The 18,323-nt window shown below is 43.1% G+C and overlaps 1 protein-coding gene across 1 annotated transcript in view; it reads left to right on the top strand.

Annotated features, from left to right (window-relative positions):
* The window catches only part of VPS54 (VPS54 subunit of GARP complex), a 243,203-nt gene that overhangs the window by 138,506 nt on the left and 86,374 nt on the right, over window positions 1-18,323 (top strand). The window contains exons 12-13 of the mRNA XM_082252138.1: window positions 5,715-6,058; window positions 9,406-9,535. Of these exons, the coding sequence (XP_082108264.1) occupies window positions 5,715-6,058; window positions 9,406-9,535 (474 nt within the window). The remainder of the gene's footprint in view (window positions 1-5,714; window positions 6,059-9,405; window positions 9,536-18,323) is intronic.

Genomic DNA, 18,323 nt, shown 5'->3' with positions numbered 1-18,323 from the left:
AGGAAAACTTTTCTCTATCAACGAATTTTCGGCCAATGTATGTGGTTATCACTCAGAAATAACATTCATTTTAAAATTGAATGTTAAAAGCAAAAGACAATTTTCGAACGGCCTTTGTCCCTTCATCGAATGTTCAAAGAATTTTTGTACTAACATTTTCGTCTACAAATCTATGTGTATGGCCAGCCTAAGGGACTATGAAACTCCGGAGTCCTGCGTAGATTCAATTATAGATGGCGGGACTCTTCAGATTTCATCACAAAAAACAAGTAATGTGTAGGCCTCGCTGCCCTCTTCAGATATGGGAAATCCTTCAACAGAACAACAGAAACAAAAACAAAAGGGAAGACGCAACAGCCTCTTGCATTATCATAAAAATGATTTATTGAGAGAGTAAAAAAACAACAACAATATATTCACCAAAGAAAGTATGTACAGGTATATAACATACATCCACATCCAGTATAGATACTCAAATGATGCCCAACAATAGTAAGTGAGGCTTACACGTTTCAAGGGCAGTATCCTCTTCATCAGAGCTAACTGAGGCACATCAAACATAATGAATATATAGTACGCCTGGAAATAGGAGACAAGAAAAGAACCACATCCCACCCACAGAGATGCAAGGAGGGGCCAGGGCACATCGAGTTAACCCTGTGTGAAGCAGCAAGCCAACCCAACTATCAAAAACATGACTGAATGTTAAAAAAAAAAGGAAAGAAACATAGCTGTAGCACACTAATGCCTCCACTGGGAATGCATCACATAGGTCCCAATAAAGATATGTAATGCACACATGCATAATAAGAAACTTTAAAAAAATCCCTAAAAATATGAATGCACTAGGGTGGGATAATAACTACATCCCTTGACAACATACTTGCGGTACTTTGGTAATGTGTAGGATCGCTACTCATTCTCCAACACAGTGCAGATTGCGTCACATTGCCTAAAATGTGTATACCGAGCCAATTGGCAACGTTTCCTAGTTTTTTCCCTTGCTGAAACGCATGCCAGCGCACAGGGGTGGGATTGACTGGCTGCTTGGAATTCACAAGTACTCTGCTACGCATACCCTGAGCCCATTGCCCAGATGGAAAGCAGATGAGATAGTATACCGATACATCCTGTGTAGTTCAGCTGACAGTCATTGCTGAGGAATAAGAACAACAACCGCAGGGGGAAATGCAAAACCACCTGAAGCATCTAACTGCCGAAGCTATAGAAATTGAGTTATAATTTATGGGATTTTTGACATCATAAAATCCATTTCTCTGATGTTCATTGATGGACACAGCACACCACCCCTCTGTGGAGTTGTAATTCTTCTGACACTGCTTGTAACAAAATGGAGTACCTATTTCAGAGAGGGAGTATACCCCCTGGGACTGCCCATAGGCGTAGCCAGACTTTTTTTCTGCCTAGTGTCCCACTCATGTAGGGAGCAGTATAACTCAATGGTTTAGAAGATCAGGAGCTGTGTCCGACTAGAACCCCACTCTCCTCTATAGTGCAATTGGATAGAAACAGACTGTCTGTCTCTTTCCATCCGATGCCATCTGATCCGATCCACGGGGTGGATAGAAAATAGAACCACCATCCATCTGTTTTTGGAGGACAGGATCAGATGGCGGCAGATTACCGCTCCATAGAGCAGAATGAAGGGTCCGATCAGGTCTGTCTGAAAAAAATGGGAACCCCCCCAAAAAACAAATACGTTATCTACGGGGCACACACGAATTATAACAAAGAATAGACCTCCAGGCCCTCATTAGGACCTACTGGGAACAGACTACCTAAATGGTATACCCAAAACATTTCTTTTCTGGTATCGTCTTATTAGAGTCAGGTCACTAATAATGGCCTCAATCCCAAAAAGTCTGAGGCTAGAGAGATCTTTATCATAAAATTCCAAAAATTGCCATGGAATGGAATGATTACCAATCCCCTTAAGGATGTTACACTTGTGTTCCCCCAAATCTAGTCTTAAGGCATCTTGAAGTACGGTCTACTTACAAAAGGCCGCAGGGGCAGATCAGACCATACATAACGTACGGAGTACCGCAGTTGATGAACTGCTTGATAGAATAAGAGTTCCTGTCCAACCCTGCAAACCTCCCTGTTACGGTGCTACATGAAGTCACAGGCGCCACAATTTTTCACGTTGCACTTCTAACTCCCTAATTGGACAGAGAACGCTATTTGTTTTGTATTTTGTCCCTCTTCAATGGCTTAACATGACTAGGGGCAATGAAACTCTAGAGATCACAAAGTTTTCTAAAAATTACTCTAGGTCTCTTAGGTAAACAGGATAAAACCCAGGTCCTGTTTTAAGAAATTCTAATTCGTTGAGATGATTTGCTTAACGCCAATGTATCGCAAATTTGCGTCCTTTGGCTTCGAAGGGTTGTACTGGGGTATATGCCTGCAGCTGCAAGCATCACCCTGGTACTGGTTTTTACAGTGAATGGTCAGCTTTTTTGTGATAACAACTGATCTGGTCGTTATCACAAGCAGCAGGAGGGGACGTCCTCTCCCCCACCTTCCACCACTCCGCCCGGATCTCCCACCCCCCCCCCCGGGAGACCCAAGCAACCAGCCGGCTGGCCGTAGTCCCAAACAAACCTGGAAGCAATGTCATGACATCCCTTCTGGTTACTGGAGCCCTAAAGGCACCAGATTTTAAAAACTATTACCGTATTCAAAAAAGCCAAACTCTGCGTTTTGATTACTTTTAATTGCAAAGGAGGGATTTTGGGTCTTATAGAGCTCAGATCCCTCCATAAAGAGTACCTTTCCCTGCTTATTACTGTCAGAAGGGATGTTTACATTCCTTGTGACCGCAATTAAAGTGATCAAAAAAAAAAGAAAGTTTTTATAAGCACCCCATCCCTCAGTGTTAGCGCGCAGAAGCAAACGCATATGCAAGTCGCACCCGCAAATGTATACAGTGTTCAAATCACAGATTTGCCACGATTGTTATAGCGAGAGCAATAATTCTAGCACTAGACCTTTGTAACTCTAAACAGGTAACTGTTAAAAACGTATAAAGCGTTGCCTATGGAGAATTTTAAGTACCATAGTTTGTTGCCATTCCGCAAGTGTGCGCAATTTTAAAGCATGACATGTTGGGTAACTATTTACTCGGTGTAACATCCTCTTTCCCATTATACAAAAAAAAAAATTGGGCTAACTTTACTGTATTTATTTTTTTTCAATTCATGAAAGTGTATTTCTTCCAAAAAACAGGCATTTGAAAGACTGCTGCGCAAATACAGTGTAACATAAAATATTGCAACGATCACCATTTTATTCTCTAGGGTCTCTGCTAAAATATATATTTAATGTTTCGGGGGTTCTAAGTAATTTTCTAGCAACAAATACTGATTTTACTTGTGAGCAACAATTGTTAGAAAAAGGCTAGGCATGAAGGGCTTAATATCAAGAGCTCTATTATATCTAATACAAAAGTGCATACAATTATTAGCAGGTACTATTTTAGAGGACACCTGTATGTTTCTTGAACTCTGGTTCATAGCAAAGTCTGTATTTGGAAAATGCTTCTTCGATAACAACTACTATAGCCTTTTTTTTTTTTTGGGATCAGGCCCTGCTCCTCATAGTCCTCCAATCCATTTCGGGGGATGGCTGCTGCTATTGCGTGTAAATAGGAATCACCCGCAGTTTTAAAAATGTTCCTATTATGCATATACAGTGGGTACAGAAAGTATTCAGACCCCCTTAAATTTTTCACTCTTTGTTATATTGCAGCCATTTGCTAAAATCATTTAAGTTCATTCTGCTTCCTCATGAATGTACACATAGCACCCCATACTGACAGAAAAACACAGAATTGTTGCATATTTATTAAAAAAGAAAAACTGAAATATCACATGGTCCTAAGTATTCAGACCCTTTGCTCAGTATTTAGTAGAAGCCCCCTTTTGATCTAATACAGCCAGGAGTCTTTTTGGGAAAGATGCAACAAGTCTTTCACACCTGGATTTGGGGATCCTCTGCCATTCCTCCTTGCAGATCCTCTCCAGTTCTGTCAGGTTGGATGGTAAACGTTGGTGGACAGCCATTTTTAGGTCTCTCCAGAGATGCTCAATTGGGTTTAAGTCAGGGCTCTGGCTGGGCCATTCAAGAACAGTCACGGAGTTGTTGTGAAGCCACTCCTTCGTTATTTTAGCTGTGTGCTTAGGGTCATTGTCTTGTTGGAAGGTAAACCTTCGGCCCAGTCTGAGGTCCAGAGCACTCTGGAGAAGGTTTTTGTCCAGGATATCCCTGTACTTGGCCGCATTCATCTTTCCCTCGATTGCAACCAGTCATCCTGTCCCTGCAGCTGAAAAACACCCCCACAGCATGATGCTGCCACCACCATGCTTCACTGTTGGGACTGTATTGGACAGGTGATGAGCAGTGCCTGGTTTTCTCCACACATACCGCTTAGAATTAAGGCCAAAAAGTTCTATTTTGGTCTCATCAGACCAGAGAATCTTATTTCTCACCATCTTGGAGTCCTTCAGGTGTTTTTTAGCAAACTCCATGCGGGCTTTCATGTGTCTTACACTGAGGAGAGGCTTCCGTCGGGCCACTCTGCCATAAAGCCCCGACTGGTGGAGGGCTGCAGTGATGGTTGACTTTCTACAACTTTCTCCCATCTCCTGACTGCATCTCTGGAGCTCAGCCACAGTGATCTTTGGGTTCTTCTTTACCTCTCTCACCAAGGCTGTTCTCCCCCGATAGCTCAGTTTGGCCGGACGGCCAGCTCTAGGAAGGGTTCTGGTCGTCCCAAACGTCTTCCATTTGAGGATTATGGAGGCCACTGTGCTCTTAGGAACCTTAAGTGCAGCAGAAATCTTTTTGTAACCTTGGCCAGATCTGTGCCTTGCCACAATTCTGTCTCTGAGCTCTTCAGGCAGTTCCTTTGACCTCATGATTCTCATTTGCTCTGACATGCATTGTGATCTGGAAGGTCTTATATAGACAGGTGTGTGGCTATCCTAATCAAGTCCAATCAGTATAATCAAACACAGCTGGACTCAAATGAAGGTGTAGAACCATCTCAAGGATGATCAGAAGAAATGGAAAGCACCTATGTACAGTATGGGGTGCTATGTGTACATTCATGAGGAAGAAGAATGAACTTAAATGATTTTAGCAAATGGCTGCAATATAACAAAGAGTGAAAAATTTAAGGGGGTCTGAATACTTTCCGTACCCACTGTATGTAATAGATGTTTTTAGTGGGATTTATGTAATGCGTTCCCAGTTATTTTCATTTTTTTTTTTTTTTGGACATTGCGAAATTAGGTTTGACTTGCTGCTTCACAGGGGTTAATTCGATTTGCTCTAGGAGGCGTTGGTTGTTCTCAGTTCTCATTTTTAGGAGTGCTGTGTGCCTCAGCTCTGATGAAGAGGGTACTGTCCTTGAAACATGTAAGCCTTTCTATGGTTATGCATCATCTGAGTACCTCTACTGAATGTATGTTATGTGCCTGTAAATACTTTCTCTTGTGAGTGTATTGGTATTCGTTTTTTTTTTTTTTCTCTCAAGAAATAATTTTTATCTTAATGCAAAAGGCTGTTGCGCCCACTTTTTTGTTTTTGTTCTAGTTGTGAAATAGTAACTCTTGTTGATCATGATTCCGTGTGCATATGCTGTTTGTACAATGCATTAATGTAACCACATTTATTTTCCTCCCTAGGCCACATTAAATGTTATCCGCAGCGTTGTCCTCATGGTCTTAGACAAAAATCAGCGGTTCAGAGAAATGGAGGTAACAGCAGCTCAGAAAGTCCTGAGCAGAGAAAACAATTTGGACACAGATCTGGCTTACTTGACTCACGAAGGCTTGTTTATAAGTGATGCGTTCAGAGAAGGTGAGCTTCCCAATGCTGCTACCAACACTAACTTTCAAAGGAATGCATCACCCAGCAGTAGCGAGCCTTCTGGCAGCGATTCTGTGTCTGATCCTGAATGCACTACTGACTCCTCTTCCAGCAAAGATCACACATTGCCTTCAGTTACCCCGGGGGGAGTAGAAATAATGTGAGTAAAACTAGAATTTGTAGAAAATACCTTGTGAAACCTGTGCTGATAATCATAACACTAAGTAATATTTAGGAAGGTGTGTATGTAGAATGATTATTAAATATGTCTGTGTCCTAAGAGCAGCCCCAGTTAACATTGCCTGATGTGACTGCATTGTGACCCTTTCTACTGCTTGATGCTGAACCTGTGACTGACATTGCCTTCCTTATGATGAACCTCTTGTTACACTTTTAAATAATATTATATAGGTAATGCTACCCCAGTATGTGTCATCACTGATGTGTACCTTACTTGCAGAAGTATTCTCATAGGTCTTCTGTATTTAAAAAAATTAAAGAAAACCTTTAGTGATGAAATATAAAGGCTGTTATTGCCTTTTAATTTGGAAAATGCTAATTCTCATCTACTGGTTTTAGTACTTTCTCTAAGTACTAAAGTCTCTAAGTGGTTCACTGAGGGACACAGCCAATGATACAGAAGCTCATAAGACCATTGGGTTTATAGTGCCCCTCGCAGGAGGAGAATGTTATGGTTTTAGTATTTCTGAGCCACTGACCTGGACCAAGTTTGCAGGGTAGTAGTTCAGACTACTAATGTTTGGCATGCCTCTTAATATACAGTAGGTACTCCAGAATTTGTGGTCAGCCCTTATCTGATGCTGATTTTGCAACCTTGCTACGGTGATCTGAAGCATCACCATTAATGGACAAATACATCTGCTATGGATGCCAAAAAACTGAATTGACAAGTGCCTTTTATCTCTTGAGAGCTCCAATCATGAGATCTGCAATACTTCCAAACTTTGCCTTTCTCATATTTATGGCATATTTATGGCTACTTCAAATCTAGTTTGATATACATTAAAGAAAAAAGAACTGGAGATGGAGGTCCCTCGTAAAGGCTATGACATTAGATGATTGTTACACCAACCTCTACTCCAAATGAAAATATCCCTCTGGGCTCAACCTTTACCTTCCCTCTTTTTTCTACAGACCTCTCCTTATTAGTCTTCAAGGATAGATGAGACCTGTGTGAAGACTCTGTGACATGGATATTCATTTAGCTCTATGTGCATATATAGTAGAGGACATTTTTTTACAACTGAGAGCCTCTTAGGAGGTGTGATGAGTGAGCCAGATTTAGGTTTTCATTCAAGTTTGAGGGTTAGTCCCTACATTTTATATAGGTTGAAACCGATGGGTTGAACCATCACCTGACTTCTTATACAGTATATATTGGATACTTCTGCAGCGAGTGTTCCCAACTACATTTGTGTGTTCTAGCACCTTCTGTTATGTTCACTATAATACAGTATAAAATACAGGGGTTGGACAAAAATATTGAAACACTACATGATTTGCAGGTGTGAAAGTGATGACCTGTTTTGCGTTTAAAGCGGAAGTGATGTAACATTTTTTTGATTCCGCTGTGTGATGACACCTAGCTAACAGGTGGAAAGCCTGACTTTAGCAATTCATTGTGTGCGCTATTAGTAATATGGAGTCATGTGAGAGCTTACAGAGTTTCAAAGAGGGCAGATTGTTGGTGCCCACTTATTAGCTGGTGCCTCTGTGTCTGAAGTTGCCAATTTATTTGCGATGTTGCGAGGTACAGTATCAAAAGTTATGACGGTATATACAGTTTCTGGGAAAACGTTGTCTGATAAGCATAGACACAGTCAACATAGTCAACTGACCGGAAACAAATATTGCACTGGATTGTGACCCAGATTTTTACATGAAGTGTGGTATCAGAATCCATTATCCACCATCCAAGACATATTTGCAAATTTACAAGAGAATTCAGGCCATCTTGGATGCCAAAGGGGGTTCAACACATATATTCGGTAACGATTTTGTTCTTTTACCATACATGTTTTCATAATTTTGTCTAACACCTGTATATTAGAAATTCAACAGAAAGAGTTGGAGTCCCTCGAAGTGTCCACAGCAGGTGTGCAAACACAAAATGTCTGGCGCAGATGTTTCACCATTATAATTCCCAAAACATATGATAAATTGCTTGAAGTTTAACTCTAGAATTTACCAAAAGCTGAAAAATCAGCTTTTAGGTAGGCTGGCACTTTAAAGAAAATCTGTGCTTTGCCACTCCCTCTTATTGCTACAAAAGAAGCCTCCACATTGTTCAGAGCTGTAAATTCTGGTGGAGAGATCTCTTCGGTGGAGTATCTAAAAGAAGAAATTCATAGGTGAATTGGTTTTTGTTGGACTAATAAAAACTCTTCAACCCCCCTAATTAACCAGTTCCGGACATATATACTGCTGCAAAGCTGCCTGGCTGCGCAAAATCACTTATGTGTACGTGATTTTGTGCATGAGATGTAGTGGGCATGCGGCGCCGGAGCACCGCTCCTGCTGTGATTGGACACAGCGGGAGCCAGTCAGCAGGACCCGCCAATCGTTCAGCGGAATGACAGAACAGCGGTCTGCCTATGTAAACAAGGCAAACCACTGTTCTTCCAGGGAGTAAAAAAGAGATCTTGTGTTTCAGCTAAGCTGAAATACAGAACTCTCTCTTCCTCTAGTGCATCCACTCCCCCCACAGTTAGAAAGCACTCCCTAGGAGCATACGTAACCCCTTGATCGCCCCTGGTGTTAACCCCTTCCCTGCCAGTGTCATTTATACAGTACCAGTGCATTTTTAAGCACTGATCACTATATTGGTGACACTGGTCCCTAAAAAGTGTCACTTAGTGTCAGATTTGTTTGCTGCAATGTCACAGTCCCGCTAAAAATCGCTGATCACCGCCATTACTAGTAAAAACAATAATAAAAAAAGTCCATAAATGTATCCCATAGTTTGTAGACAATACAACTTTTGTGCAAACCAATCAATATACACTTATTAGGATTTTTTTTACCAAAAATATGTAGCAGAATACATATGCTATTGTCAGTTAAAGCAACGCAGTGCCGTATCGCAACAAAATGGCCTGGTCAGGAAGGGGGGAAAACCTTCCGGAGCTGAAGTTGTTAAAATATATCCTAGATGACTAAAACTTGGTAATTGATTGTAAACTTTAGAACAGTTTTGTGATACTTGCTTTGTATTTATTGTCTATACCTTATGTTCCAAAGAAATGGATGCTCACTGTGTAACTGAATTATTAATGGTGCCCTTTATAACAGCACTAGATGCTTTACTCCTGCAGCCCCCACCACTGCCTGCTCTGGTCTCAGTGCTCGTTCATGAGCATCTATTATTAACCATGCTCATTTGCATTTTTTTCCTTTGTGCTTAAGCAGTGGTATTACGTTCTTCATCTTTTGTAATTATAACTGGAGAGCTTATCTTGTTGCTTTTGTCTGTTTTTTCTTTTTAAGAATGACTGAGGACATGAAATTAACAGACCTAGAACTTGGTAGAGTTGCTAACAGTATTCAGGAGCTGCTATACAATGCCTCTGATATATGCCATGACCGCTGCGTTAAATTCCTGCTGGCAAGAGCCAAGGTAATTCATAAACCTCCAACTGTTTTTTTATGATGGTTTTGTTACAAAGATTTGCTAGTCCACAAACACTGCATACATAGACTTTTCCTTGCAATAGATATTACAAGATTATACAACAGTGATATAGAGGTTCATTATTAAGCATAGGTAACAATTTACCAGCATTAAATACAGAATTTTGTATTAGACTGTATACATATCTCCACAATTTTTGCTGGGTATACAAAGCTCCTAAATTTATGATGTTGTGTTGTCCCTGGGATAAAACTGCAGGCAATGATATGTGAGCCAAAGAAAAAAACTCACTCCAGAGTCTTCTACCAGAGGCCCACACACTTGGCAGATAGTAGACATGAGGTCTACAGAAAATCATGGATGAAGGTATTGGCTAACAGGATTAGAGAGCATTAGGAAAGGGAAAACGGTGGCAGGGTTGGCACCAGAAGTCTTCAAGTTTCTCACGCCTGGGATGAGGGTCCTATAAAGAGGTAAAACTTTCAGGCAATAGGGAGGCATGAGCTTACTGAATCCGAAAGACCACATGGCATGACATTTTTTGTTGATGTCAATTTTTCATTGGTGAAGAACGAATCTAGGCATCTCTGAACCTCCCCAAATTGCTGCTTCTAAGCCTGGACAATAATATCCATAATATGGCTGCCAATAATGTATAAGCGAGTAAGAGGTTTAATATGTACAGTGGGTAAAAAAATTATTTGATCCCCTGCAGATTTTGTAAGTTTACCCACTTACAAAGAAATTAGGGTTATACAAATTTTCTTCCAGGACAGCCCATGAGACGTAGGGCTCCTCCCACCACGACAGAAAACACGTTAACCTTAACACTTTAAAGGCAGTCTTCTAGGCCTCCCCTTCAGTATCCGTGTTTCCTCCGGACGGGTGGTTTACATATTTCCTGGAACTTATGGGGTCTCATGGGCTGTGCTCCTGATACTCGGTAGGGAAATTGTGCTTACCTTCTCCTGCCTAGGGTAACACCTTCTGGGGGTAGGTGATGGCTGCTAATCCCCTGTCCTCAGTGCCGAGGGAAGGCAAGGATCGCTTCTGACATTCAGGTCCTTAGTCCAGTCCTGCCAGGAGCTGCATCTCGTGGCCCAGGGCAGTTAGCGTCCCCGTCAGCAGCCTGGCTTGCCACATCGGGGAAAGGCTGCTGATTGCTGCTTGCTGTGCTCCTGTAGGGGTGGTGCCTCTGTGCTTCAGGCTGCTTAAGGGGGAAGTGCCTGCGCATCACATCCGGGTCAGCTGATGTCGTCAGCAGGCGCTGGAGATGCTGGTTCCAGTCTCTACAAGGTGCGAACAGGGCATTCCTGGGTGGCTGGTGTAGCGGTGTGGAACCCAGCAGAGGCTGCGGCAATCACCGCAAAGAGCAGGATGGGTTCCTCTGCAGCACCTGCACAGGCAGCGGATGCAGGCTCTAGCACTAGCACCTCATAGGTAAGCCTGGGGTTCTTGTGTCCCTCTTGCATATCCTGTGGGGTTTTTCCCTCACGTGTGCTTAGTGGGGGTCTGGTGAGGGGGCACCTTTCCTCTCTCATCATGCACTTGGGTGTGTTGTGGGAGAACTAGGGTAGCTTGAGTATCAACCTTCCGCTCTCTGTTTTCTGATTGCAGGCCAAGGCCCAGGCACAAGCGCCCAAGAGGAAATGTGCAGTTTGTGCTGCTAAATTGAGGTCATCTTGGAGTAAACCTTTTTGCCGCACGTGTATAGATAGCTTGATTAAGGATGATCCAGCAACAGGCTGTCATAAAATGCTTACATGGAACAAGTAACCCAAGTTGGACGTGCCTCTTTCTAAAATGTCCAAAAATTTTGGACCTGGCATTTGACAACATGGGGACTCTTAAGGATCCCATGGATAAGAGAGGTGATATTCTTTGGCACAGGGCCTGGGATTCTTCCATTGTCAGTCTGAAACTGGCCTTAGCGTCTATGTGTGTGGCCAGAAAGTTCTGGTTATCACAAATACAAACTCATTTCACTGCGGGTACTGCAAGGGAGCAAATCCTTAAATCTTTCCTGCTCTTATATCGGGCAGGAGGTTTTCTGGCTGATGCCTCCGCTGAGTCGGTTAGGATGGCCACTAGGACCTCTACTTTAATCAATTTGGCTAGAAGGGCTCTCTGGTGAAAGACATGGTCTGGTGACTCCTCTTCTAAGTTGTGCCTGTGTGGCCTGGGATTGCAAGAAGCATTGGAGCACACTACTGACAGAAAAAAAGTTGTTTCCAGAGAGTAAAAAGAAACAGACTGTCAGAAAGCTTTTGCGAGGTCAGGGGAGCAGACCCCAGGGTCCGCTGGGAAAAATTGGGCAAGCTCGAAAAGCATTGGTCAGGGCATAAAAGCAGAGGTAAGGGGGGGGGCTCTTGTTTAACCCTCCTCAACAACCCCCCAAATCACAATGACTGCTGCCCCACGGTGGGAGGTAGATTGAGGGCCTTCCTCCCACAATGGGCAGCAGTCGCCTCAAGCCTGTTTCTTTTTGATCTTGTGGGCGGCGAGCACAGGCTGGAGTTCGTATTCTCAGCTTCCAGCAAAGTCGTTAATCACCTCATAGTGGGGGATTTTTTAGGCAATCCTAACAAATTTATATAAAAATAGAAATTTTATTCATTATATATTTCTCGGAAAAGACCAACAGCAATTGAAGGATAAAAAACACACCATATATACTTGTATAGTGTTGACATAGATAATAAAAAAATGGTTACAAATGAACTCAAGTGGCTAAATGGTGTTCCCGAGCTCGGCAGAAAACAGCTAGAGTATGTTCACAGCAGGAAAAAATCCAACGCGTTTTAAAATAAAGAATGATAGATTCTTCTTCAGGGATTTTTCTGCCATTTATTTTCAATGAGACCATTTAGTATGAATGCATCCATAAGACCTCCCAGCTATGATCAAACGTTGCAGAAAGGATCGCTGGAGACAAGATCCCATTCCGAAACCCAATTAGTGATAAAAGGGGGGCTGAGCCAAGTGTAACCACACTGAACTTAGAGCACTGAAGTCCACCTACACTTGGGTGGCTAAAGAGCCGATCAAAAGAATGGCACCCTCCAAATCTTCTACCAGTAGCACGGAGATGAACTTGGCAATCCAGAGATCAAAGAGCTGGTTCCCCTCGTCCACACCAAGAGAGGACAGGAAGTCCTAAAGTTTATAATTGAAAGGACCCATCTGATCTTAATAGCCCTCTTTTGGCCCAAGAGGCAGTGGTTTTCCCTCCTGTAGTCCCTAGCCTCAGGGCCTCCTGTCACTTTCCTAATGAGGCAGGACTTGTTGTCTGAGGGTCCGGTGTCGAATCCTTAGGTGCATCGTTGAGTCTAACATCTTGGTATCTGAAGAGCAGATGTTAAAATCCCAAGGATTCTCAGACAAGGTTATCAAAATCAGCGGATTTCTCACAATGTTCCATCTATTTTGGAGTTTTTTTCAGGAGGGTGCCAATATGGATCTATCCCCTAGTGTACTTTAAATGTTCAGGCTGCGGCTATTAGTGTTTTCCTCCAGTGTTCTCTTTTGGAAAAAACCTGTTATAGCCAGATTTTCTTAAATCGATCGCTAGGTCAAAACCACTTGTTGTTAAAGCATGTTCTACCTGGGACCTACCAGGTCTCTAGTTTTTCAAACTCTAGTGGTTGATCCTTTTGAGCCCCTGGAGGATTCGTCAGCCAAATTTTTACCCAAGGTAACTATCTGTTTTCACAGATCCCAGGATATTGTGGTACAAACTTTCTGCAATTCCGAGTAAGAAAAAAATAATTTTAGTTTCCTAGATGTCAGGTGAATTATTTTCTTCTACCTAGAGGTTACAAAAAGCTTTAGGAAATCGAATGCCTTATTTGTAATTTTTTTCTGGGGCTCATAAGGGTAGCAGGGCTTCTAAGGCCACCATAGCTATATGGATTAGGCAGGCAATTGCTGAATTTTATAGGGTTCTAAATGTTTCCTCACATTTGTCAATGAACATTCAACAAGAGCCTTGTCCGCGTCCTGGGCTGGAGCCTCGCCGGAACGAATTTGTAAAGGGGCCACCTGGTCCAGTTTTTCGACCTTTGTTAAAGTGGTAGTAAACCCTCCTATCGTTTTTAGCCAAGGAAGCTGCCATCTTGGCCTACAACTGCCTTGATGCTGCATAAGTGATCAGTTATGACACCAGCCATTGGATGGTTTGACAGTTTGCTTGAGAACACAGCCAATGTGAGTGTTACATTTCTGGCACGTACCGGAAATGTAACTGTTTTTTGAAACTGTTAAATGGATGGGGTTACTTACGCTTTAAGCATTATCGCCTCAACCCCCTCGCTTCCAAGGAGCAAGCGTTTGGTCAAAAGGTCCTCCCGGCAGTGGTCCCTCCCTAGCCTGGTAAGTTCTTGCTAATCGTCTATTGGACTGTCCTGGAAGACGTCCTGAGAAAAGCTGAGTTAGACTTACCAGTAACTCCTTTTCTGAAAGTCTTCCAGGACAGCTGGATTCCCACCTACTTATGTCTTGGGTTATGTGTGATCGTACATATGTTTTGCAGAGCAGTCCTACAATTCTGCAGAATAATTAAGGGGAGGCCTAGAGGACCACCTTTTAAGTGCTGGGGGTTAACATGTTTTCTGTCCTGGTGAGAGGAGCCCTATGTCTCATGAGCTATCCTGGGAGACTCTTAGAAAATAAGTTACCGGTAAGTCTAACTCCGTTTTTATCGTAAGTGTATTTTGAATGGTAGAGCCAGTATATCAAACAAAAATCCAGATTACATACAAATGTTATAAATTGAGTTGCAGTTCAGTGAGTAAAAATAAGTATTTGACCCCCAAGCAAAACATGACTTAGTACTTGGTAGAGAAACCCTTGTTGGCAAGCACAGAGGAGGTAAGATGTTTCTTGTAGTTGGCTGCCATGTTTGCACACATTTCAGGAGCGATTTTGGTCCACTCTTCTTCACAGATCTTCTCTAAATCCTTAAGGTTTCTTAGCTGTCACTTGGCAACTAGAAGTTTTAATTTCCCTCCATAAATTTTCTATAGGATTAAGGTCTGGAGACTGGCTAGGCCACTCAATGGCCTTAATGTGCTTCTTCTTGAGCCACTCCTTTGTTGCCTTGGTAGAATATTTTGGTTCATTGTCAGGCTGGAAGACCCATCCACGACCCCATCTTCAGTGTTCTGGCTGAGTGAAGAAGGTACTCATCCAAGATTTTACAATACATGGCCTCATCCATTGGCCCCTCAATGCAACAAATTCAGCCTGTACCTTTAGCAGAGAAACAGCTCCAAAGCATAATGTTTCCACCTCTGTGCTTGACTGTAGGGATGGTATTCTAGGATCATACTCAGCATTTTTCTTCCTCTAAACATAGCGAGTCCAGTTAATGCCAAAGAGCTCAATTTTGGTCTCATCTGACCACAGCACTTTGTTCCACTAATTCTCAGAATCATTTAGATGTTTATTGGCAAACTTAAAACGGTCTGTACATGTGCCTTCTTAAAGAGGAGGACCTTAAGCACACTGCAGGGATTCAATCCATGGAGGCATATCGTGTTACCAGTGGTTTGTTTGGTGGCTGTCATCCCAACTGCCTTGAGATTATTCACAAGCTCACCGTGTAGTTCTGGACTGATCTCTCACTTTTCTCCTGATCATCCTTGCCCCATAAGGCAAAATCTTCCATGGAGCTCCAGACCATCGTTATTTTGTATTTCTTCCATTTGCTAATAATCGCTCCAACAGTTGTCTCCTTCCCATCAAGCTAATTGATGATGGTCTTGTAGCCCATTCCAGCCTTGTGCAAGTCTACAATCTTGTCTCTGACGTCCTTTGACAGCTCTGTGGTCTTGTCCATGATTGTGAAGTTTGAATGGAAGAAAGAGATTTTGTGGACAGGTGTCTTATATACACATAACAAGTTGTCGTTAGAAGCACCTTCTTAAACTGACAGGACTAATCCGTGTACCATATGAGCACATACTGTGGCCAGTCTGTGGGAACCAGAATTATTGTTGGTTGGTAGAGGGCAAATACCTATTTTACTCACTGAACTGCAACTCAATTTATAATATTTGTATATTGTGTTTTTGCTGGATTTTTGGTTGATATTCTATCTCTATCATTTAAAATACACATATAAAAATTATAGACCCTTAATTTCTTTGTAAGTGGGCAAACGTAAAAAATCTGCATGGGATTGAATAATTATTTTCCCTACTGTATAAGCGCAAATCAAGAATCCCCTATAGGGTGGCAGCCAAATAAGGCACACAGGAGCATAAATACTTTGACCAGAATCTACCCAATATGGGACAGGCCCACTAGATAGGCATCACATCCCCTGTAGCATTGCAGCCCTTAAAGCACACACCAGAATGCAAGGAATGAAGACGCCAGTCGAGAAGGTTCTTAATACCATCTGGCAGGAGAAAAGCAGCATAAAAAAACGCACCTAAAGCCGCATTGGCGCGTCAAGCATTTGGACATTAATTAATTTTGTTGGCCAGAATAATGAAGTGGTTATAAACTCTTACATATACCCAATGAAGTGACTGGCCTCAGGTGATACACAGAGATTAAACAAGTCCTGCTACATAAGTCGAACCTGTTTATCTGCAGTCGTCTCTTTTTTCTTCTTTTCTCTTCATCCATTGAAAGTCCAGAGTTTATAACTCTTGTCTGACCTGTCAGAAGATAAGGGGACCGAGAGCTGAAGTTACACTCTGGAAAGCTCAGGAAGGAGAGCTCTGAGTGCTAATTGGAGGAAAGAGACGCACCTCCCTTTACACAGTAACAGAGCTGAGGCTGTAAATCAGCTGGAGATTCTGCACTTTACCATTTTTCTTTTCGTGTCAGGAAAACCTGTCAGAAGTGATTCATAGAAGGATATGCTTTGTTCATATTTCATGTCTGAGGTTTACAGCCACTTTAATTTATTCTGCCCATTTAAATGAAAGCATGCTCATGTGCTAAACGTGCTTAGCGTTTGGGTGCATTAGACATTTTTTTCCTGAAAGCGCAAGTGTTTTTTGGTTTTCTTTTTTTTCTGCCTATAGGCACCTGTAAACTCCTACGTGTGCATAAACACATAGGCTAACATGGAGGTGCGCTTCAAGGCAGAAGGCCTTAAGTCATCTGGAAGAGTAAGAATAAGGCCCCATGCACACGGGGCGTTTTTTAACGCCGCTGTAAGTAGCGTCAGGCGTTTTCTTTCTGCAGCCTAAAAACGCACCTCCATGTTATTCTATGGCCTCATACACACACAGACGTTTTTGAGCTGTAAGTGGCCTAGGCGTTTTTAAGCTGCAACAAGGACCCTATGAACTGCGCGTTCTGAGGACCAGCGTTAGAGCGTCAAAAACGCCTGACGCTGCTAAAGGCTGAATAACGTTGCTATAACGTTGCTTAACGTGCGTTAAGCCACGCTGTACGTTTTTTTTTCTTCCATTCAAAATCAATGGTTCCCTATGGGAGCCTATTGATTTGAATGGAGGTCGCACCGCAACACCGCAAGTCGGATCCTTGCGGGGCGACTTGCGCTGTGAGAATCTTGAGGGGGATCTCCACTCCAAAATGGAAAAAAAACGGCATGGGGTCCCCCCCAGGTTCCACACCAGGCCCTTCGGGTCTGGTATGGAATTTGAGGGTAGCCCCACGCCGAAAAAACGGCGTGGGGTCCCCCCCAAAATCCATACCAGACCCTTATCCGAGCATGCAGCCCGGCTGGCCAGGAAAGGGGAGGGGACGAGCGAGCGGCCCCACCCCCCCTGGACCACACCAGGCCACATGCCCTCAACATGGGGGGGTGTTGGTGCTTAGGGGCAGGAGGGGCTCTGCACCCCCCACCTCAAAGCACCTTGCCCCCATGTTGATGAGGACAAGGGCCTCATCCCCACAACCCTGGCCGGTGGTTGTGGGGGTCTGCGGGCAGGGGGCTCATCGGAATCTGGAAGCCCCTTTAACAAGGGGGGCCTCCCAGATCCCGGACCCCCTCCCTATGAGAATGGGTATGGGGTACACTGTACCCCTACCCATTCACCCCATAAAAGGCAGTGTATGTAAATAACGACAGGAGACGTTTTGGAAAGTTTATTAAAAATCTTCATCTGTTCTTCTCTGCTCTGGTCTTCTCCCTCTCCTGGTCTTCTGCTCTTTTGCTGTCCGTTCTTCTGCTCTTTTGCCCTCGGCTCTTCTCTTCTTCTTCTTCTTCTTCTTCTTCTTCTTCTTCTTCTTCCTCCGGTCCTCCTCCGACAATGTCTCCGATGATTATGCCAGTCTCTGCAGCTTGTTATATAGCCATTAGGGGCGTGGCCGCTCAGTGACGCCATCGGATCCGACTTGCGGTGTTGCGGTGCGACCTCCATTCAAATCAATAGGCTCCCATAGGGAACCATTGATTTTGAATGGAGGCAGAAAAAAAACGCTGCTAAAAGCAACGTGGCAAAACGTGCAATAACGCCAATGTTAAAAGCTACTGAAAGCACGTTTTTACAGCTGCTTTTTCCGGCGTCAGAACTAACTTTGACGTACGTTTTTTCTAACGCCCCGTGTGCATGGGGCCTAAGGCCAGATGATTTTCCTTTGTTTATAGTTAAACCAGGGTCTAAAAAAAGTCAACTAAATGGTTGTTTGAGGGACACATATTTTCTGTGATTATCTGAGCTAGATCTGATAAGGGAAGCGAAGAGTTCCAGGCCTATGATAAATAGGATGGGGGGTGGGAGGGAGGAAAAGCGCTAAAGCTTTGGATAGAAAAAGGGTGGGTTATAACCCGTTTTTGTCACTTTAT

Source organism: Pelophylax lessonae (assembly GCF_965119305.1).
Source record: "Pelophylax lessonae genome assembly, chromosome: 3".
Classification (NCBI taxonomy): domain Eukaryota; kingdom Metazoa; phylum Chordata; class Amphibia; order Anura; family Ranidae; genus Pelophylax; species Pelophylax lessonae.
This window is presented reverse-complemented; position numbering and strand designations above follow the sequence as displayed.